General features: G+C 47.5%; 1 protein-coding gene across 1 annotated transcript in view; it reads right to left on the bottom strand.

The window, feature by feature from the left end:
* The window catches only part of LOC139759463 (echinoderm microtubule-associated protein-like CG42247), a 270,591-nt gene that overhangs the window by 93,883 nt on the left and 151,299 nt on the right, over nucleotides 1–25,409 (bottom strand). Inside the window, 1 exon segment of the mRNA XM_071681615.1 lies at nucleotides 9,704–9,855. Within this exon segment, the coding sequence (XP_071537716.1) occupies nucleotides 9,704–9,855 (152 nt within the window).

The raw sequence follows: 25,409 nt of genomic DNA, 5'->3' as shown, positions 1-25,409 counted from the left end.
CGTCGTGCTCAAAGGTCCTACCATCGTGCTCAAGTGTCGTACCATCGTGCTCAAGGGTCGTACCGTCGTGTTCATGGATCGTACTGTCGTGCTCAATGGTCGTACCGTCGTGCTGAAGGATCGTACCGTCGTGCTCAAGTGTCGTACCATCGTGCTCAAGTGTCGTAACGTCGTGCTCAAGTGCCGTACCGTCGTGCTCAAAGGTCCTACCATCGTGCTCAAGGGTCGTACCGTCGTGTTCATGGATCGTACTGTCGTGCTCAATGGTCGTACCGTCGTGCTGAAGGATCGTACCGTCGTGCTCAAGTGTCGTAGCGTCATGCTCAAGTGTCGTACCATCGTGCTCAAGGGTCGTACCATCGTGCTCAAGGGTCGTACCATCGTGCTCAAGGGTCGTACCGTCGTGTTCATGGATCGTACTGTCGTGCTCAATGGTCGTACCGTCGTGCTGAAGGATCGTACCGTCGTGCTCAAGTGTCGTAACGTCGTGCTCAAGTGTCGTACCATCGTGCTCAAGTGTCGTACCATCGTGCTCAAGTGTCGTAACGTCGTGCTCAAGGGTCGTACCATCGTGCTCAAGTGTCGTAACGTCGTGCTCAAGGGTCGTACCATCGTGCTCAAGTGTCGTACCATCGTGCTCAAGGGTCGTACCGTCGTGCTGAAGGATCGTACCGTCGTGCTGAAGGATCGTACCGTCGTGCTCAAAGGTCGTACCGTCGTGCTGAAGGATCGTACCGTCGTGCTCAAAGGTCGTACCGTCGTGCTCAAAGGTCCTACCATCGTGCTCAAGTGTCGTAACGTCGTGCTCAAGTGTCGTACCATCGTGCTCAAGTGTCGTAACGTCGTGCTCAAGTGTCGTACCGTCGTGCTCAAAGGTCCTACCATCGTGCTCAAGGGTCGTACCGTCGTGCTGAAGGATCGTACCGTCGTGCTCAAAGGTCCTACCATCGTGCTCAAGGGTCGTACCGTCGTGCTCAAAGGTCCTACCATCGTGCTCAAGTGTCGTACCGTCGTGCTCAAGTGTCGTACCATCGTACTCAAGTGTCGTAGCGTCATGCTCAAGTGTCGTACCATCGTACTCAAGTGTCGTAGCGTCATGCTCAAGTGTCGTACCATCGTGCTCAAGTGTCGTAACGTCGTGCTCAAGTGTCGTACCATCGTGCTCAAGGGTCGTACCATCGTGCTCAAGGGTCGTACCGTCGTGCTCAAAGGTCCTACCATCGTGCTCAAGTGTCGTACCATCGTGCTCAAGTGTCGTACCGTCGTGCTCAAGTGTCGTACCATCGTGCTCAAGTGTCGTACCATCGTGCTCAAGTGTCGTAACGTCGTGCTCAAGTGTCGTACCATCGTGCTCAAGTGTCGTACCGTCGTGCTCAAAGGTCCTACCATCGTGCTCAAGGGTCGTACCGTCGTGCTCAAGTGTCGTAGCGTCATGCTCAAGTGTCGTACCATCGTGCTCAAGTGTCGTAGCGTCATGCTCAAGTGTCGTACCATCGTGCTCAAGTGTCGTACCATCGTGCTCAAGTGTCGTACCGTCGTGCTCAAGGGTCGTACCGTCGTGCTCAAAGGTCCTACCATCGTGCTCAAGTGTCGTACCGTCGTGTTCATGGATCGTACTGTCGTGCTCAAGTGTCGTAACGTCGTGCTCAAGTGTCGTAACGTCGTGCTCAAGGGTCGTACCGTCGTGTTCATGGATCGTACTGTCGTGCTCAATGGTCGTACCGTCGTGTTCATGGATCGTACTGTCGTGCTCAAGTGTCGTACCATCGTGCTCAAGTGTCGTAACGTCGTGCTCAAGTGTCGTAACGTCGTGCTCAAGTGTCGTAGCGTCATGCTCAAGTGTCGTACCATCGTGCTCAAGTGTCGTAACGTCGTGCTCAAGTGTCGTACCGTCGTGCTCAAAGGTCGTACCGTCGTGCTGAAGGATCGTACCGTCGTGCTCAAGTGTCGTAGCGTCATGCTCAAGTGTCGTACCATCGTGCTCAAGTGTCGTAGCGTCATGCTCAAGTGTCGTACCATCGTGCTCAAGTGTCGTACCGTCGTGTTCATGGATCGTACTGTCGTGCTCAATGGTCGTACCGTCGTGCTGAAGGATCGTACCGTCGTGCTCAAGTGTCGTACCATCGTACTCAAGTGTCGTAGCGTCATGCTCAAGTGTCGTACCATCGTGCTCAAGTGTCGTAGCGTCATGCTCAAGTGTCGTAGCGTCATGCTCAAGTGTCGTAACGTCGTGCTCATGGGTCGTACCATCGTGCTCAAGTGTCGTACCGTCGTGCTGAAGGATCGTACCGTCGTGCTCAAGTGTCGTACCATCGTGCTCATGGGTCGTACCATCGTGCTCAAGTGTCGTACCGTCGTGTTCATGGATCGTACTGTCGTGCTCAATGGTCGTACCGTCGTGTTCATGGATCGTACTGTCGTGCTCAATGGTCGTACCGTCGTGCTGAAGGATCGTACCGTCGTGCTCAAGTGTCGTACCATCGTGCTCAAGGGTCGTACCGTCGTGCTCAAAGGTCGTACCGTCGTGTTCATGGATCGTACTGTCGTGCTCAAGTGTCGTACCATCGTGCTCAAGTGTCGTACCATCGTGCTCAAGTGTCGTAACGTCGTGCTCAAGTGTCGTAACGTCGTGCTCAAGTGTTGTACCATCGTGCTCAAGGGTCGTACCATCGTGCTTAAGTGTCGTACCGTCGTGCTCAAGTGCCGTACCGTCGTGCTCAAGTGTCCTACCGTCGTGCTCAAGTGTCGTAACGTCGTGCTCAAGTGTCGTACCATCGTACTCAAGTGTCGTAGCGTCATGCTCAAGTGTCGTACCATCGTGCTCAAGTGTCGTAGCGTCGTGCTGAAGGATCGTACCGTCGTGCTCAAGTGTCGTAACGTCGTGCTCAAGTGTCGTACCATCGTGCTCGTGTCGTAACGTCGTGCTCAAGTGTCGTAACGTCGTGCTCAAGGGTCGTACCATCATGTTCAAGCGTCGCACCGTCGTGCTCAAGTGTCGTACCATCGTGCTCAAGGGTCGTACCGTCGTGCTGAAGGATCGTACCGTCGTGCTCAAAGGTCGTACCGTCGTGCTCAAAGGTCGTATCGTCGTGCTCAAAGGTCGCACCGTCGTGCTGAAGGATCGTACCGTCGTGCTCAAGGGTCGTACCGTCGTGCTCAAAGGTCCTACCATCGTGCTCAAGGACGGTCCGCCCGGCAGGTGACCAGCCTGGCCTCACACCTCCTCACCCTTCACCAGGGGAGTCACGTGACCCCCCTCACAGGGAGGGAAAGCCAGTTTTCTTTATGGCCTTGACCGCTGGAATACAACCTTGATAATGTTTCCAGTCTGTATATATTATTTCCGGGTCACTGAAGGATAAGCTGAAATTTAGCGCTGACCAGTAATTCATTTACTTTCATTATTACATAATCTGGTTCGATTGGCTTATTTATTTTCCTCTGTCGGTCACGTTATGGCGAACTATATCCCTTCAGAAATGCGTAGGGCAGTGTCTTGCCTGGCTGCTCGTGTATGACAGTAATCAGTGTGAGACACCAGTGTTGACTCGTACAGTATGGTATTAACATCTTAACCTGGGGGCTTGCATTCCTGGATAGAGGCGTCATCTGGCTATGTATATGTTCCTCTTATACATAAAGAAACTGATGAAAAATATGACACTTCAGACGCAGGATGATTTTTGCCTGGAGTGCTGTTGGTACGTGGCCTCCGCTAGAGGACAGAGCCTTAGAGATAACACGGTACAGATAAGAGAAAACTAGTGAAGACGAGATGGTGAACAAGGCATTATGATTTGATCCCCCAGGTGCGTGTGGCATCACCTGCTGTCTCACCAACGGAAGAATAACGAGAAAGATAGTATGAGGATGTGATTCCTCTGGTCCCAGCCTCCAAGGTGGCCACTGGTCACCCGCAGAATTATCATTAGTAATAGTTAAAGTAACAGTAATAGCAGTCGGTGGAGTAGTAGTTGTGATAATGATAATAGTAATATTATCATTATTAATATTTATTATCATTATTATTATCATTATTATTATTATTATTATTATTATTATTATTATTATTATTGTTGTTGTTGTTGTTGTTGTTATTTGTTACAAATGCTATTATGTTACCATTAATCTGCACCTGTAGACGTCAGCCAGGGCCAGGTGGGACCTCTGAGTGTCAGCCTTACGTAGCGATGTTTGTTCCTCCAACTCAGTGACCCACATAGTTCCACAGTCTCCACCCCTCTGTTATCACGACCCACACATCCGCATACCATACCAGGTCCTCTCACCTGACCCCTGATTCCTCTCCCCTGACCCCTGGTTCCTCTCCCCTGACCTCTGGTTCCTCTCCCCTGACCCCTGGTTCCTCTCCCCTGACCTCTGGTTCCTCTCCCCTGACCTCTGGTTCCTCTCCCCTGACCCCTGGTTCCTCTACTGACCCCTGGTTCCTCCACCTTACCAGTGAGGCCTTTACTGATCCCTGGTTCCTCTATTGATCCCTGGTTCCTCTACTGACCTCTGGTTCCTCTACTTTACCAATGGTTCCTCTACTGATCCCTGGTTCCTCTACCCTGACCCCTGGTTCTTCTGCTGACCCCTGATTCCTCTACTGACCTCTAGTTCCTCTACCCTGACCCCTGGTTCTTCTGCTGACCCCTGATTCCTCTACTGACCTCTAGTTCCTCTACCCTGACCCCTGGTTCGTGGAAACTCCTGGTGTTCGCCTCGCTCGACCAGTCTCGCCTCACCTTGACTTTCTCCTCTCTGACCCGGTCTCCTGCTTCAGCATTTCGACCCCACCCTCTCGCCCACCTTGTACCTGGCGTTCTCTGCAGTTTACCAGCTCCGGTGCGTCCTGGCCTGCCAGGCAAGGTCTGCGAGGCGCCTGACCCCACCCACTGTAGTACCAGGTGGTCTGTACCATCACGAACACGAATTCTTTCACTCTAGCAAAAAGAACGAGAAGGTCGCTCCAAAGTAAGATTTTTATATTTCGAACCTTCTTGAGACACTTTTGGCTTAACCTATATTGTACCCCTTCGAAGAATGGCTAGAGTCCTCCTCCACTTGGTGATCAGAAAGGCTGCAATCCCCTCCTGATGGCCAGGAGGTCAGGAGTCCCTCCCTGATGGCCAGGGCGACAGGAGTCTTTCCCTGATGGCCAAGAAGGCAGGCGTTACCAGTGATGCCAGAGAGGCAGGCGCCCCTTCATGATGGCCAGGAACGTGGACATCCCTCCGTGGTGGCGGCCAGCAGCGGTGTGCAGCAGCGTCGGGTGTGGACATGTGGGACACAGCCGTGCCTCATCTGGTGCCGGACACGCGGGTACTGCTGATTCCGTATGACCAGATGTGTGGCACCGTGTTTGAGGGGCGAAGAGAAGCAGGAGGGAAGGTGGGTTGGGGGTGGAGGGAACGTGAGTGGGTGGGAAGAGAGATAGTGGAGAGAGGAGGAGGAAGGGAAGGTAGGTGAATAGTGAAGGGAAAGTTGGAGGGAAAGGAAGAAGGGAAAGTGGGTGGAAGAAATAGGGTTGGAAGATTGGATAGGAGGGTGAAGGGAAGGTGGATGGTGGAGGGAAGGAGGGAGTGTGAGGAGGGCGACCCACTAGCCCAGGTGTGAGACTTGCTTCCCCACAAGGGATTGCCAGCAGGAATGTAGAACAGTACTCATCCTCCGCCCTCACCAAATTTACTCATTAAGAAACACAATTCCTCAAGTCCAGTCCGCCGGCCGCTCGTGCAGGTTCCTGACGCGCGACTTCCACGAAACCTTTCGTATATGTTGCCGTGAGTCAGAGGCCATAACGGTGATGTACGGCAGCTCATCAAATACCGGTCAGTCAGCGTTATCTCGCAGGTTCCGGGTGTACACCTGCTTCCTGGGTGTACACCTGCTTCCTGGGTGTACACCTGCTTCCTGGGCGTACACCTGCCTCCTGGGTGTACACCTGCCTCCTGGATGTACACCTGCCTCCTGGGTGTGCTCCTGCTTCCTGGGCGTACACCTGCCTCCTGGGTGTACACCTGCCTCCTGGGTGTACACTTGCTTCCTGGGCGTACACTTGCCTCCTGGGCGTACACCTGCCTCTTGGGTGTACACCTGCCTCCTGGGCGTACACCTGCCTCCTGGGTGTACACCTGCCTCCTGGGCGTACACCTGCCTCCTGGGCGTACACCTGCCTCCTGGGTGTACACCTGCCTCCTGGGTGTACACCTGCCTCTTGGGTGTACACCTGCCTCCTGGGCGTACACCTGCCTCCTGGGTGTACACCTGCCTCCTGGGCGTACACCTGCCTCCTGGGCGTACACCTGCCTCCTGGGTGTACACCTGCCTCCTGGGTGTACACCTGCCTCCTGGGCGTACACCTGCCTCCTGGGTGTACTCCTGCTTCCTGGGCGTACACCTTCCTCGTGGGCGTACACCTGCCTCTTAGGTGTACACCTGCCTCCTGGATGTACACCTGCCTCCTGGGTGTATACCTGCCTCCTGGATATACACCTGCCTCCAGGGTGTACACCTGCCTCCACCAGACACTAGTCGTGGTAGCCACTGGACCCTCTCGTGCAGATAGCGCCTTGGTGTCATGAGCCAGCTATCCTTCAGCTACGCCATCTAAGCTTGACCCAGTCATCCTACTGCCGCCTTTGCCCTTACCAACACCGTCAGCCTGTCGACCTGTACCACCATGAATACTATGTCTGAGACGTAAACACTTGGTCATCGATGACCCTTGACCTTCTGTAGCACACGGGAGTAGTAGGCGGTCTGCTTTTCAAGCAGATGTTTTAGTTAATCTATAACCCTCCCTGTCACATTGTTCCTCCAGATGGTGCCCCGAATCTTCCTGTCACGCACATATTTCAGGTCACACAGTATACCTAAAGGTACCTTTATAACTGTGTCGACCCTTGATACATCGTCTGCTTTCGTGTGCGTCCACTTCATGAAGCTCTGTAACTATGGTAGAGACTTGAGGACTGGGACACGAGTCACTGAGGTCTGCTGGTGTTCTCCGAGACCCACATTACGTCCAGGACACCGTCACCGGGGGAGGCCACAGGGCCCACACAATACACGACATCAACACCCAGAACACCGTCGCTTGAAGGAGGAGAGGAGGAGGAGGAGGAGGAGGAGGTCAGTGAGCCCACACAACACACGCCACCAACACTTGGAACGCTGGGGTCAGTGACTGACTCAACACTTAACCTACCAGCCGCCCACACGTTGAGCGCCACAGTCCTGCAACACCTGTCCACATCGTCACCTGGACGTAGACGGTAAGATCTGGTCTCGTGAGGGCAAACAAAAATCCAGCTCTTGACCTTTGTCTGCCGATTTTAGTTTCCCTTTTTCTTTTTTTTCTTATTTTTTCCTACTTCAAGCAGTACTATATCTCTTACCATATGTACAACCACATATGTCATCACTATCATCTTAACTACTATTAATGATATACTACCACCACCACCACCACTACTACTACTACTACTACTACTACAACTATTACTACTTTTATCACTTCTACTACTACCACCTCACAACCACAACCACAAGACATACCACTACCTCTGTTATCACTGTAGCACAACAACCACTATTACTAGTTTTTTTTCTCTCATTCTTTCTCTTTCCTTATTGCATTTTCGTTACTTTACTTTTTTCTTTTCGTTCTCTTCGTTAATGTACCTCTTTGGCTTCATTTATCGTAACAGCTTACATCATCTTAACATGACCTGCATAACATAATCACATCAATCAAAACGCTGCAGATCACAAGCCACAAGAACAAAGCCTTTCATGATACAGTCAGACGACTGCGTAAACAACAATCGCGTTTATCCAAACACAAAAGAAACGTGTAGTCTTGCGAGCATCACACTGATGGGTCAGGGAAAAGTGAGCAGTGTGAGGGGAACAGTGAGCAGCAGTATCTTGAGTGCCTTCACTCTGGAAAGTGTGTACAGTGTTGGGGAAATACAGACCACAAGTCAGTGGTAGGCTAGAATAAACCTGGTAACTGTGGTGCTGATGTGTGTGTGTGTGTGTCCGACGTTCTTATTTCCGAGTGTGTGTCACGGTTGTGAGGGTCTCCGGCCTACAGTATATAGCTAATTGTCTTCCACTGGAGAGGTACCTCGACAACAGTCCTGCTACCTGAACATGGCTGACGTGGAGAGGTTCCTGCTAACCCCGCGACCTGGACATACATTACCTCAGTTTGGTGCCTTATTTTTCTCTAATTCAACTTTGGACGCTTCTGCATCTAATCCTCCTCCTCTTACTGAAATTATTCAGTCTCCTATATTTCATATTTAAGATCTTCCAAGTACTTTCCCGACTCTTAAGTGGACAAGACGTATGGCCCAGATGACAAACCTTCTCTAGCCACGTCGAAGTGTGCCTCTGAGGCAGCTGCGAGCCATGCTCGTCCATTCCGTTTGTCTAAAGAAACGAAAGAGGACATGATTGCAACTCCCCCGTTCCGTAGTTGTTCCGACGATGTGGATATCGAACAATTTCAGGAGACAACGAGGTATTCCGCGCAAGAGTCGGGTAAAGTGAAAGAAAGTAGTTCATAAGCAACAGAGCAGTAACCAAGCGGAACGAACTCAGGCGTCGAGGAGGCAAGTGGAGGCAGTACTGAACAACCTGTGGAAGTGTATAGCTGCCTCGACCTGTTAGGGGAGGGTGAGGCAAATGTGAAACTTCATCCCCGCCGGGAGTGTACGTAATCTCAACTAGATTATGATGCGCGCGAACACACACACACACACACACACACACACACACACACACACACACACACACACACACACACACGCACACACACACGTATGTATGTGTGTGTGTGTGTGTGTGTGTGTGTGTGTGTGGTGGGGAGGGTAATAAGTAGGATCCCTCAGGATCCACAACTCGGTCTGTTACTATTCTTGATCTACGTGGATGACCCACCATCGAGCTGGATACATACACACATGTATTTCCTATCACTGTGAAATGCTACGAAGGAACCTAGACAACATGCAGCAATTGCCGTCCTGTGGGAGGGACCTATGAGTTATCACACAGAACATGTCACCAGAGCAACATGCGAGAAGGACTGTACAGAGATGTACACGACATACACTCGCCCTAAGCTGCTATCTGCCGCAACAGTCTGGTCTGCTCGCTTCAGAGCCACGGAGGATATTGCTGGTGAGGATTCTAAGAAATGCAACAAGACGTGTACCAGAGCTGAACGTAATGGGATGGAAAGAGAGGAGGGAAGTCCTCAATCTGTCCACAGTGGAAGGAGGAAGAGTTAGAGATGTGATAATTACAATTTTTTTAAGAGACTATGACGATCTTAATATAGAACAGTGTTTATAGTACAAGAGTCTAGTGAAAGAGTCCAGAACAAGAGTCTACAACAGGAAGTTAGGTTAAAAGATGTACTGAGGTTCTTAAGGAAGTATTTCTCCAGAAACTGAGTTGTAGACTACTGGAACAAGCTAAGCGAAGAGCATGCAAATGTGACTGCTATTGGGAAACCCAAGGAAACCATATGATAAAACAGGGATGATGGCAGGCGAAGCCCCACGAATGTAAAGGTTCCTACCCCCTAACCCATAAATAGATAACATATAGACATTGATAACATCATTTCACACATATCTATGTTTACAATTTCACAATGCTACCAGAGGTATACAACACTGACCGATCCTGTCGGAGATCTTGTCACAGAGAGCCTCCATGTTGACCACGTCACGGCCAGGCTTGAAGACGAACTCGTACCCGGGGTAGTAACGGTCGCCGTTCCTGAAGAAACGCACCTTCCTCGCGCGCCACCGATCATGCTGCGGTTTGGGCCTGGAGGGAGGGAGGGATGAGCAGGTGGTGAGAGGCGGGGGGTGAAGGAGAGAGGAAGAGGCGAGCTACGTCGTACCATTTTGGTTTAGGAAAAGGAAATTTGCTAAGCTAAGCATTGTTATGTGGGCACATCATTGGATGGATGGAGCCTCTCTGAGTGCTTTGAGGCTCCAGGAAAAATGAGGATAATCCATTTATATAATGTTGTCGACGTCTCGGATATGTTTATGGTTTGTATCATCGTTGTCTCCAAGATTCTGCCATGTTTTCTGTGTTAATTCTCTCCGGTATGAACCGGCTGGTTTAGTCTTCAGTTGTTCGTGCTGTTCTACGGTGTTTACAGTGAAAGTGTATTGCTCATTTGTGACGAATCGTAGAACCTTATTTCTCACACACATCCTTCAATACAAACATTTCCTCTACCACTTCTGAAACCACGCTGCTCCTCCCCAATCTGATTCACTGTACATACTTTCACCCTTCCTATCACTACCTTCCCATACAAATTACTAGGTACACTCAACAAACTTACAACTCTGTAGTTTGAACACACCTTTTCTCCCCCTTGCCTTTATGAACTGGCGGTATGCAAGCATTCCACCAATACTTAGGCACCTTACCATCATCCTTACATGCACATTTATATCTAAAAGTCTCTCTTTTACACGTCTGTCAGTTAACATATAATCCAGTGATACCCTCTGACCATCTCTCCTATTCACATATGTACACCTGTGTATGTCACGTCTTAAACCAGGTATTCCCCATCACCATTTTTTTTCACCACAACTCCACAAGCTCTTCACCATTACCAGTCATAATCCTGAATACCCCATGCCCCTGATTATATTCTCAATTCGCAGTCAAGTCACTCATCACTAATACCCGGTCTTTAACATCAAAACTGCTGACACACTCACTCAGATGCTCCCAAAACACTTGCCTCTCATGATCTTTCTTCTCATAGCCTGTTGTAAAGACATTATTAATTCTCCCATCTCTCGCTATTCTTTTTCATTTTACCCATATCTGTCTACAGTTCACGTCCTTACACTCTATCACACACTACCTCAGCTCCTGCTTCAGGAGCAATGCGCCCCCTTCCTTAGCTCATGTCCTCTCACTAACCCTTGACTTTACTCCTAAGACATAACCAAAAAACTGCGAGTGAAAAGTCACCTCTAGCGAGACTATATCACTGGAGTACAACCTTGTCAAAGAAACTTCTCACTCCAAAGGAGTCCACGTTTGCTGATACTGGAGCTTTAGAAAGTGGTCTAGAGCAAAACCAGGACTCTTTCATAGAAACTGGTTATGGGATATATATATATATATATATTCATTTATTATACTTTATCGCTGTCTCCCGCTTTAGCGAGGTAGCGCAAGGAAACAGACGAAAGAATGGCCCAACCCACCCACATACACATGTATGTACATACATGTCCACACACGCACATATACATACCTATACATTTCAACGTATACATATATATACATACACAGACATATACATATATACACATGTACATAATTGTACTTGCTGCCTTTATTCATTCCCGTCGCCACCCTGCCGCACATGCCACGGGTGAAAGGCGTGCCAGGAATAGAGTGAATTGGACGGATGTGGTATATCAGGGTCGACGTGTTGTCAGTGGATTGAACCGGGGTATGTGAAGCGTCCGGGATAAACCATGGAAAGTTTTGTGGGGCCTGGATGTGGAAAGGGAGCTGTGGTTTCGTTACATTAATCATGACAGCTAGAGAGTGAGTGTGAACGAATGTGGCCTTTGTTGTCTTTTCCTACCGCTACCTCGCACGCGCGCTGGGGTAGGGGGGTGCCATTTCATGTGTGGCGGGGTGGCGACAGGAATGGATGAAGGTAGTAAGTATGAATATGTACATGTGTATATATGTATATATGTCTGTGTATGTATATGTATGTATACGTTGAAATGTATAGGTATGTATATGTGCGTGTGTGGACGTGTATGTATATACATGTGTATGTGGGTGGGTTGGGCCATTCTTTCGTCTGTTTCCTTGCGCTACCTCGCTAACGCGAGAGACAGCGACAAAGTATTATAATATATATATATATATATATATATATATATATATATATATATATATATATATTTATTTATTTTATCATTTTGCTTTGTCGCTGTCTCCCGCGTTTGCGATATATATATATATATATATATATATATATATATATATATATATATATATATATATATATATATATATATATATATATATATTGTAAAAGGTGTAAATCGGCAGAAAGAAAACTAGGACTTTGTCAACAGGTCAGAGTAAAACCTCCCTACAGAGGAGCAGTGAGTTAATAATGTTGGTGTATCAGATGGAGCATAATTACCGCTGGTGTATTCAAATTAACTACAATATACGACACTGGGAGAGGCACTTGAGGGAGACGGGACCTCTGCAAATTAGGGCTTCTCAGAGTGAGGTATGACTCCCTTCTTGCCAGGAATTGCGGGTTTAACATGCGAGAACTTCTGAAAATGATCATTAGTAATTAGGTATGAGATCCGTGGATGATAAATGGAACCCTCCCTTCACAGTTTGTGGAAGAGCGGGGGGAGGGGTCGTGTGTGTGTGTGTGTGTGTGTCGCAGATAGGGGAGTGGGTGTGTGCGTGGGGAGCAGGTGCGGAGGGAAAAGTGTACTGTTCCAGATAGAGTGGGGGGGGGGGGGTGAGTAGGAGGTAGGTGGGGGTAGTGAGTGTGTAGCAGATACAGGAGGGGGTGAATAGGCAGGAGGTGAGCGGGAAGGGGGAGGGCTAAGGGTGGATCAGAAAGGGGAAGGGTTAAGCTAGAGGTGGATAGGAAGGGGGCTATTGTGTGACTGATAGGGGATGAGCTATAAGCTCCAGGTGGGGAGGGGTAAGTGTGTAGAAGATAGGGGAGTGGGTGAGTAGATGGGGAGCAAGTGGAGAGGGGAGGAGTGTGCAGCATATAGGGGGTGAGGTGAGTGGGTGGCAGGTGGGAAGGTGCGTGTGTGTCTGTGTAAGTATAGCAGATAGGGAGTGGGTGGGGAAGCGAGGGGTTGAGTAGACAGATAGTGGGGATGATGGGGAGGGAAAGTAGGCAGTAGATGGGGAGGAGGCGGGTGAGAAACAGATGGTGGAGGGGGTGAGTGGGTAGCTGATAGTGAGAGAGGGGAGGTGGCGGAGCACGTGGGGGAGGTGGCGCTGGTCAAGGTCTTGTGTGGGGGGGAGGGGGGTTAATACTCCTCCAATAATAAGAGTTTAAGTCATGTGTTACAAGATCTTATTAAGATAACACCCGCTGCCGCCTTCCTTCCTTCTTTCCTTCCTTCCTTCCTTCCTTCTTATGAAAGAAAAAGAAATAACTATAGATAAGTGTGTTTTTATGTATGTGTGTGGTTGCGTGTGTGTGTGTGTGTGTGTGCGTGTGTGTGTGGGTTAATACCATACACACAGACATGTATGAATGGTAAGTAAGTAGGTTAAGGACGCCACAAAAACAACTTACGAAAGTGGAGTCAAAAAGTATATCATTGGACTGGTGCCACCTGGCGCACGTGATTCAGAAGGTGGTTGACGTAATGACTGTATGACTATGGTCGTGTGGACGGCGACGACCACCAGGGGAAGATGTTGGTGAGGCATTTGTGTTGAGGAACACAACCTTCATTCTGAAAACCTCACCAAATTTCACTCATGAACCAAAATGTACATCATTATTGATGTTATCTGAAGCCATTGTGATTGTTTTGGTCTCTTGTTTACATGGGCTGTGTGTTTGTTTGCTTCCAGACAAAGATGTCCCAGCAGACACAACCATCTTTTGTGAGTTTTCTTCACCAGGAGGCGAGAGTAAGAAGAAGGTAGGGTCGTTCGCGTCTGGTGTTCATTCATATGCTATTCCTCCACTTCCATAATTTACTTTTATGGTGCTCTTATACGACATATCTTCCGTGTGTACAGTATATATATATATATATATATATATGTATTTTTTTCATACATATTCGCCATTTCCCGCGTTAGCGAGGTAGCGTCAAGAACAGAGGAAAGAACCTTAGAGGGAATATTCTCACTTGGCCTCCTTCTCTGTTCTTGTTTTGGAAAATTAAAAAAACGAGAGGGGAGGATTTCCAGCCCCCCGCTCCGTCCCCTTTTAGTCGTCTTTTACGACACGCAGGGAATACGTGGGAAGTATTCTTTCTCCCGCATCCCAAAATGGAGCCCTAACTTCGTCTCTTCGATGTAATTCAACTGACTGTTATATTTCTCTCTTGTGTCTCCCCTGATGATGTGATTATTACACGAAAGTGCACTTGGGAACTTATCGTGTTTCATTTTCCCCGTGGACTCATATATATATATATATATATATATATATATATATATATATATATATATATATATATATATATATACTTTTTTTTAAAGGGGAAGTAAATGTTTATAGTTGTGTTACTGGAGTGATAGTTTTCATACATGGTGTTTTGACAAGAAAATAGTGAAATTGGAGAAAAATGTAGCTTAGACATTGAAGCTTATTGATACAGTGGTTAAATTGATGAGAACTGCTATTGACGTTTGTGTAAATAAATTATACATTTCCTTTTCCATAGCCAGAGGTTGAACCATTATGTGACATTCATTTTTTCATTCATTTCAAGCTAGAAGTTTCAGTTTTCTAAATTGTTTCTTACATTTTTCATATGTATATATATGTATGTGTGTGTGTGTGTGTGTGTGTATATGTGCGTATGTATGTGTATGTGTGTGTATGTGTATATGTATATATATATATGTATATTATCCCTGGGGATAGGGGTGAAAGAATACTTCCCACGTATTCCTCGCGTGTCGTAGAAAGCGACTAGAGGGGACGGGAGCGGCGGGCCAGAAATCCTCCCCTCCTTGTATTAACTTTCTAAAATGGGAAACAGAAGAAGGAGTCACGCGGGGAGTGCTCATCCTCCTCGAAGGCTCAGAGTGGGGTGCCTAAATGTGTGTGGATGTAACCAAGATGTGAAAAAAGGAGAGATAGGTAGTATGTTTGAGGAAAGGAACCTGGATGTTTTGGCTCTGAGTGAAACGAAGCTCAAGGGTAAAGGGGAAGAGTGGTTTGGGAATGTCTGGGGAGTAAAGTCAGGGGTTAGTGAGAGGACAAGAGCAAGGGAAGGAGTAGCAATACTCCTGAAACAGGAGTTGTGGGAGTATGTGATAGAATGTAAGAAAGTAAATTCTCGATTGATATGGGTAAAACTGAAAGTTGATGGAGAGAGGTGGGTGATTATTGGTGCATATGCACCTGGGCATGAGAAGAAAGATCATGAGAGGCAAGTGTGTTTTGGGAGCAGCTGAATGAGTGTGTTAGTGGTTTTGATGCACGAGACCGGGTTATAGTGATGGGTGATTTGAATGCAAAGGTGAGTAATGTGGCAGTTGAGGGAATAATTGGTATACATGGGGTGTTCAGTGTTGTAAATGGAAATGGTGAAGAGCTTGTAGATTTATGTGCTGAAAAAGGACTGATGATTGGGAATACCTGGTTTAAAAAGCGAGATATACATAAGTATACTTATGTAAGTAGGAGATATGGCCAGAGAGCGTTATTGGATTACGTGTTGATTGACAGGCGTGCGAAAGAGAGACTTTTGGATGTAAATGTGCTGAGAGGTGCAACTGGAGGGATGTCTGATCATTATCTTGTGGAGGCTAAGGTGAAGATTTGTATGGGTTTTCAGAAAAGAAGAGTGAATGTTGGGGTGAAGAGGGTGGTGAGAGTAAGTGAGCTTGGGAAGGAGACCTGTGTGAGGAAGTACCAGGAGAGACTGAGTACAGAATGGAAAAAGGTGAGAACAATGGAAGTAAGGGGAGTGGAGGAGGAATGGGATGTATTTAGGGAATCAGTGATGGATTGCGCAAAAGATGCTTGTGGCATGAGAAGAGTGGGAGGTGGGTTGATTAGAAAGGGTAGTGAGTGGTGGGATGAAGAAGTAAGAGTATTAGTGAAAGAGAAGAGAGAGGCATTTGGACGATTTTTGCAGGGAAAAAATGCAATTGAGTGGGAGATGTATAAAAGAAAGAGACAGGAGGTCAAGAGAAAGGTGCAAGAGGTGAAAAAAAGGGCAAATGAGAGTTGGGGTGAGAGAGTATCATTAAATTTTAGGGAGAATAAAAAGATGTTCTGGAAGGAGGTAAATAAAGTGCGTAAGACAAGGGAGCAAATGGGAACTTCAGTGAAGGGCGCAAATGGGGAGGTGATAACAAGTAGTGGTGATGTGAGAAGGAGATGGAGTGAGTATTTTGAAGGTTTGTTGAATGTGTTTGATGATATAGTGGCAGATATAGGGTGTTTTGGTCGAGGTGGTGTGCAAAGTGAGAGGGTTAGGGAAAATAATTTGGTAAACAGAGAAGAGGTAGTGAAAGCTTTGCGGAAGATGAAAGCCGGCAAGGCAGCAGGTTTGGATGGTATTGCAGTGGAATTTATTAAAAAAGGGGGTGACTGTATTGTTGACTGGTTGGTAAGGTTATTTAATGTATGTATGACTCATGGTGAGGTGCCTGAGGATTGGCGGAATGCGTGCATAGTGCCATTGTACAAAGGCAAAGGGGATAAGAGTGAGTGCTCAAATTACAGAGGTATAAGTTTGTTGAGTATTCCTGGTAAATTATATGGGAGGGTATTGATTGAGAGGGTGAAGGCATGTACAGAGCATCAGATTGGGGAAGAGCAGTGTGGTTTCAGAAGTGGTAGAGGATGTGTGGATCAGGTGTTTGCTTTGAAGAATGTATGTGAGAAATACTTAGAAAAGCAAATGGATTTGTATGTAGCATTTATGGATCTGGAGAAGGCATATGATAGAGTTGATAGAGATGCTCTGTGGAAGGTATTAAGAATATATGGTGTGGGAGGAAAGTTGTTAGAAGCAGTGAAAAGTTTTTATCGAGGATGTGTACGTGTAGGAAGAGAGGAAAGTGATTGGTTCTCAGTGAATGTGGGTTTGCGGCAGGGGTGTGTGATGTCTCCATGGTTGTTTAATTTGTTTATGGATGGGGTTGTTAGGGAGGTAAATGCAAGAGTTTTGGAAAGAGGGGCAAGTATGAAGTCTGTTGGGGATGAGAGAGCTTGGGAAGTGAGTCAGTTGTTGTTCGCTGATGATACAGCGCTGGTGGCTGATTCATGTGAGAAACTGCAGAAGCTGGTGACTGAGTTTGGTAAAGTGTGTGGAAGAAGAAAGTTAAGAGTAAATGTGAATAAGAGCAAGGTTATTAGGTACAGTAGGGTTGAGGGTCAAGTCAGTTGGGAGGTGAGTTTGAATGGAGAAAAACTGGAGGAAAAGAAGTGTTTTAGATATCTGGGAGTGGATCTGGCAGCGGATGGAACCATGGAAGCGGAAGTGGATCATAGGGGTCGAAAATTCTGGGGGCCTTGAAGAATGTGTGGAAGTCGAGAACATTATCTCGGAAAGCAGAAATGGGTATGTTTGAAGGAATAGTGGTTCCAACAATGTTGTATGGTTGCGAGGCGTGGGCTATGGATAGAGTTGTGTACAGGAGGATGGATGTGCTGGAAATGAGATGTTTGAGGACAATGTGTGGTGTGAGGTGGTTTGATCGAGTAAGTAACGTAAGGGTAAGAGAGATGTGTGGAAATAAAAAGAGCGTGGTTGAGAGAGCAGAAGAGGGTGTTTTGAAGTGGTTTTGGCACATGGAGAGAATGAGTGAGGAAAGATTGACCAAGAGGATATATGTGTCGGAGGTGGAGGGAACGAGGAGAAGAGGGAGACCAAATTGGAGGTGGAAAGATGGAGTGAAAAAGATTTTGTGTGATCGGGGCCTGAACATGCAGGAGGGTGACAGAAGGGCAAGGAATAGAGTGAATTGGAGCGATGTGGTATACCGGGGTTGACGTGCTGTCAGTGGATTGAATCAAGGCATGTGAAGCGTCTGGGGTAAACCATGGAAAGCTGTGTAGGTATGTATATTTGCGTGTGTGGACGTATGTATATACATGTGTATGGGGGGGGGTTGGGCCATTTCTTTCGTCTGTTTCCTTGTGCTACCTCGCAAACGCGGGAGACAGCGACAAAGTATAATAAAATAAATAAAAATATATATATACTTTATGTACGCTGCTTATATAACGAATTCAGGCACAGCAGAAGCAGAATTGATAATAGTCCTGTACTGGACTGAACCATGCAGGAGACAGTACTGGATCCAAATAAGCTGTACAAACCTACGCGAGGACAGAGCTATTATTGTAATGGTCAGGATTAAGAAAGCGAGGAGTAATACGAGGCGTAGCTACCATCAACTACGAGAGATGACGACTACCGTCAAGCCGATGTAGCGGCCAGACACGGAACCATCGTGTCAGAGCCGATGTAGTAGCCAGACAAGGAACGAACACGAGGAGTAAGTTGGAAGTAGACGGTGTAAGGTCGTCAGGAGGCCGTGGTAAGACCAGCTGGTCTGTCTCTGGGATGAAGATAATGTGAGCAACATCTGCTGAGTCTTGTACAGATCAAGCTTAGCGACACAGGCTTCAGCTGACTACAGCCAACAGGCTGGTCTCGCAAGCCTTCTACTGGCAGCAGTAGTCTACAATGCGGAGCTTTAAGTCTTAAAAGATTATCTTGGCTTGATTTACCAGCGAATTTCGGCCAATCTGAACTGGATGTTAACTGTGAGAGTCGCGCCCCCTAACAACTGGGAGCAAAAGTCACTGGAAAAAGAAAATATTATTTATGTTTTCCTCGGTTATGTCTTGTTAGTCTTGTGCCAGAATGAACTCTCTGGTAACATGAGGAGTACTGGATGTCCATGTCAAGTGTTAGAATGTGTCGTGGTAGTTAGATCGTGACTCTTGTTATATATATATATCTGTACTTCACTTCGTTGTTGTGTTCATAGCAAAATAGCATCAGTCTCAAAACCAAATGTTTGGAGGAAAAAAGACCTTGACTTAAACAGACCTCGACTTACAACGAGAATCACAACAAACTGTCAGAGATGATCAAAGGTTTTTTGTAGCTGATACCCCTTCATCATGCTACCTGCTTCATCACTGTTATGATACGTGCCCCTCACACACCCCTACCAGTGCTCGATGATCCACTACTCACTCTACCTGAACCCCCATTGGACCTAACCTACCCTACATGTACCTGACATAGCCTACATATACCTCGCCTACCCTACATGTACCTGACCTACCCTACATATACCTAGCCTACCCTACATGTACCTGACCTACCCTACATATACCTAGCCTACCCTACATGTATCTGACCTACCCTACATATACCTAGCCTACCCTACATGTACCTGACCTACCCTACATATACCTAGCCTACCCTACATGTACCTGACCTACCCTACATATACCTAGCCTACCCTACATGTACCTGACCTACCCTACATATACCTAGCCTACCCTACATGTACCTGACCTACCCTACATATACCTAGCCTACCCTACATGTACCTGACCTACCCTACATATACCTAGCCTACCCTACATGTACCTGACCTACCCTACATATACCTAGCCTACCCTACATGTACCTGACCTACCCTACATATACCTAGCCTACCCTACATGTACCTGACCTACCCTACATATACCTAGCCTACCCTACATGTACCTGACCTACCCTACATATACCTAGCCTACCCTACATGTACCTGACCTACCCTACATATACCTAGCCTACCCTACATGTACCTGACCTACCCTACATATACCTAGCCTACCCTACATGTACCTGACCTACCCTACATATACCTAGCCTACCCTACATGTACCTGACCTACCCTACATATACCTAGCCTACCCTACATGTACCTGACCTACCCTACATATACCTAGCCTACCCTACATGTACCTGACCTACCCTACATATACCTAGCCTACCCTACATGTACCTGACCTACCCTACATATACCTAGCCTACCCTACATGTACCTGACCTACCCTACATATACCTAGCCTACCCTACATGTACCTGACCTACCCTACATATACCTAGCCTACCCTACATGTACCTGACCTACCCTACATATACCTAGCCTACCCTACATGTACCTGACCTACCCTACATATACCTAGCCTACCCTACATGTACCTGACCTACCCTACATATACCTAGCCTACCCTACATGTACCTGACCTACCCTACATATACCTAGCCTACCCTACATGTACCTGACCTACCCTACATATACCTAGCCTACCCTACATGTACCTGACCTACCCTACATATACCTAGCCTACCCTACATGTACCTGACCTACCCTACATATACCTAGCCTACCCTACATGTACCTGACCTACCCTACATATACCTAGCCTACCCTACATGTACCTGACCTACCCTACATATACCTAGCCTACCCTACATGTACCTGACCTACCCTACATATACCTAGCCTACCCTACATGTACCTGACCTACCCTACATATACCTAGCCTACCCTACATGTACCTGACCTACCCTACATATACCTAGCCTACCCTACATGTACCTGACCTACCCTACATATACCTAGCCTACCCTACATGTACCTGACCTACCCTACATATACCTAGCCTACCCTACATGTACCTGACCTACCCTACATATACCTAGCCTACCCTACATGTACCTGACCTACCCTACATATACCTAGCCTACCCTACATGTACCTGACCTACCCTACATATACCTAGCCTACCCTACATGTACCTGACCTACCCTACATATACCTAGCCTACCCTACATGTACCTGACCTACCCTACATATACCTAGCCTACCCTACATGTACCTGACCTACCCTACATATACCTAGCCTACCCTACATGTACCTGACCTACCCTACATATACCTAGCCTACCCTACATGTACCTGACCTACCCTACATATACCTAGCCTACCCTACATGTACCTGACCTACCCTACATATACCTAGCCTACCCTACATGTACCTGACCTACCCTACATATACCTAGCCTACCCTACATGTACCTGACCTACCCTACATATACCTAGCCTACCCTACATGTACCTGACCTACCCTACATATACCTAGCCTACCCTACATGTACCTGACCTACCCTACATATACCTAGCCTACCCTACATGTACCTGACCTACCCTACATATACCTAGCCTACCCTACATGTACCTGACCTACCCTACATATACCTAGCCTACCCTACATGTACCTGACCTACCCTACATATACCTAGCCTACCCTACATGTACCTGACCTACCCTACATATACCTAGCCTACCCTACATGTACCTGACCTACCCTACATATACCTAGCCTACCCTACATGTACCTGACCTACCCTACATATACCTAGCCTACCCTACATGTACCTGACCTACCCTACATATACCTAGCCTACCCTACATGTACCTGACCTACCCTACATATACCTAGCCTACCCTACATGTACCTGACCTACCCTACATGTACCTGACCTACCCTACATATACCTAGCCTACCCTACATGTACCTGACCTACCCTACATGTACCTGACCTACCCTACATATACCTAGCCTACCCTACATGTACCTGACCTACCCTACATATACCTAGCCTACCCTACATGTACCTGACCTACCCTACATGTACCTGACCTACCCTACATATACCTAGCCTACCCTACATGTACCTGACCTACCCTACATATACCTAGCCTACCCTACATGTACCTGACCTACCCTACATATACCTAGCCTACCCTACATGTACCTGACCTACCCTACATATACCTAGCCTACCCTACATGTACCTGACCTACCCTACATATACCTAGCCTACCCTACATGTACCTGACCTACCCTACATATACCTAGCCTACCCTACATGTACCTGACCTACCCTACATATACCTAGCCTACCCTACATGTACCTGACCTACCCTACATATACCTAGCCTACCCTACATGTACCTGACCTACCCTACATGTACCTGACCTACCCTACATATACCTAGCCTACCCTACATGTACCTGACCTACCCTACATATACCTAGCCTACCCTACATGTACCTGACCTACCCTACATATACCTAGCCTACCCTACATGTACCTGACCTACCCTACATATACCTAGCCTACCCTACATGTACCTGACCTACCCTACATATACCTAGCCTACCCTACATGTACCTGACCTACCCTACATATACCTAGCCTACCCTACATGTACCTGACCTACCCTACATATACCTAGCCTACCCTACATGTACCTGACCTACCCTACATATACCTAGCCTACCCTACATGTACCTGACCTACCCTACATATACCTAGCCTACCCTACATGTACCTGACCTACCCTACATATACCTAGCCTACCCTACATGTACCTGACCTACCCTACATATACCTAGCCTACCCTACATGTACCTGACCTACCCTACATATACCTAGCCTACCCTACATGTACCTGACCTACCCTACATATACCTAGCCTACCCTACATGTACCTGACCTACCCTACATATACCTAGCCTACCCTACATGTACCTGACCTACCCTACATATACCTAGCCTACCCTACATGTACCTGACCTACCCTACATATACCTAGCCTACCCTACATGTACCTGACCTACCCTACATATACCTAGCCTACCCTACATGTACCTGACCTACCCTACATATACCTAGCCTACCCTACATGTACCTGACCTACCCTACATATACCTAGCCTACCCTACATGTACCTGACCTACCCTACATATACCTAGCCTACCCTACATGTACCTGACCTACCCTACATATACCTAGCCTACCCTACATGTACCTGACCTACCCTACATATACCTAGCCTACCCTACATGTACCTGACCTACCCTACATATACCTAGCCTACCCTACATGTACCTGACCTACCCTACATATACCTAGCCTACCCTACATGTACCTGACCTACCCTACATATACCTAGCCTACCCTACATGTACCTGACCTACCCTACATATACCTAGCCTACCCTACATGTACCTGACCTACCCTACATATACCTAGCCTACCCTACATGTACCTGACCTACCCTACATATACCTAGCCTACCCTACATGTACCTGACCTACCCTACATATACCTAGCCTACCCTACATGTACCTGACCTACCCTACATATACCTAGCCTACCCTACATGTACCTGACCTACCCTACATATACCTAGCCTACCCTACATGTACCTGACCTACCCTACATATACCTAGCCTACCCTACATGTACCTGACCTACCCTACATATACCTAGCCTACCCTACATGTACCTGACCTACCCTACATATACCTAGCCTACCCTACATGTACCTGACCTACCCTACATATACCTAGCCTACCCTACATGTACCTGACCTACCCTACATATACCTAGCCTACCCTACATGTACCTGACCTACCCTACATATACCTAGCCTACCCTACATGTACCTGACCTACCCTACATATACCTAGCCTACCCTACATGTACCTGACCTACCCTACATATACCTAGCCTACCCTACATGTACCTGACCTACCCTACATATACCTAGCCTACCCTACATGTACCTGACCTACCCTACATATACCTAGCCTACCCTACATGTACCTGACCTACCCTACATATACCTAGCCTACCCTACATGTACCTGACCTACCCTACATATACCTAGCCTACCCTACATGTACCTGACCTACCCTACATATACCTAGCCTACCCTACATGTACCTGACCTACCCTACATATACCTAGCCTACCCTACATGTACCTGACCTACCCTACATATACCTAGCCTACCCTACATGTACCTGACCTACCCTACATATACCTAGCCTACCCTACATGTACCTGACCTACCCTACATATACCTAGCCTACCCTACATGTACCTGACCTACCCTACATATACCTAGCCTACCCTACATGTACCTGACCTACCCTACATATACCTAGCCTACCCTACATGTACCTGACCTACCCTACATATACCTAGCCTACCCTACATGTACCTGACCTACCCTACATATACCTAGCCTACCCTACATGTACCTGACCTACCCTACATATACCTAGCCTACCCTACATGTACCTGACCTACCCTACATGTACCTGACCTACCCTACATATACCTAGCCTACCCTACATGTACCTGACCTACCCTACATATACCTAGCCTACCCTACATGTACCTGACCTACCCTACATATACCTAGCCTACCCTACATGTACCTGACCTACCCTACATATACCTAGCCTACCCTACATGTACCTGACCTACCCTACATATACCTAGCCTACCCTACATGTACCTGACCTACCCTACATATACCTAGCCTACCCTACATGTACCTGACCTACCCTACATATACCTAGCCTACCCTACATGTACCTGACCTACCCTACATATACCTAGCCTACCCTACATGTACCTGACCTACCCTACATATACCTAGCCTACCCTACATGTACCTGACCTACCCTACATATACCTAGCCTACCCTACATGTACCTGACCTACCCTACATATACCTAGCCTACCCTACATGTACCTGACCTACCCTACATATACCTAGCCTACCCTACATGTACCTGACCTACCCTACATATACCTAGCCTACCCTACATGTACCTGACCTACCCTACATATACCTAGCCTACCCTACATGTACCTGACCTACCCTACATATACCTAGCCTACCCTACATGTACCTGACCTACCCTACATATACCTAGCCTACCCTACATGTACCTGACCTACCCTACATATACCTAGCCTACCCTACATGTATTCATAAGACGATGATGGCAGTCTTGCTGGGGAGTGTACATGGTCCTTTGGAGGTATCTTCTTGTGTATACTACCTTCAGTAACCATTTTTGGTCAGTTCCTCAACTGTTCGTTGATCATTTTTCAAGGTGACGTGGTTCTGGGCGTTGTTTGTGCGATTGGGTTTGTGAATACTTCCGCCATTCCTGCGTCAACAACCATTGGTATTCGGCCTCTGTGTCTGTGTCTGGTGGGAGGTTAAATTTCACATTTCTTTTTTTTTTTTTTTTTTTTTTTTTTTGCGTTGATCACGTGACCTTCATGGTAGGGAAAGCTCGTCATCTGCCATAGGGGTTGGTGTTGCAATCGGGTGGTGGTGGCCCAAAACACTATGTGCTCAGTTTCTTCAGGGGAGACATCGCCGTCATGTTCACTCAGTGCTCTGTGTGGTCATGAAGGAATAGCTTTCTTTGTATGCGGCCATTGTAGTCGGTCGCACTGGAAAATATACAGAAACGCCTTCACCATATGTGAAGGGGCAAGATAGAGGTGCGGTTGACCCTGGGGTCAAGTGTGACTAATATATCTGACAGCCAACAAGACTGGTCCTCGCGCCCCTGGTGAGACTCGCGTCCTCCACGCACAGTACAGTAGGGTAGGCCAGCAAATGTCGTCTCTCTCTCTCTCCTCGTCCACAGAGCTATACAGAGCCGTGCAGGTATAGCTAGAGGGTACTGGTAGCGGCAGGAAGCGGTCACCCTCCGCGGTGCC

Source organism: Panulirus ornatus, chromosome 3 (genome assembly GCF_036320965.1).
Source record: "Panulirus ornatus isolate Po-2019 chromosome 3, ASM3632096v1, whole genome shotgun sequence".
Lineage (NCBI taxonomy): Eukaryota > Metazoa > Arthropoda > Malacostraca > Decapoda > Palinuridae > Panulirus > Panulirus ornatus.
Note: the sequence above shows the minus strand (reverse complement) of the source record. Positions and strands in the feature narration are given on the sequence as shown.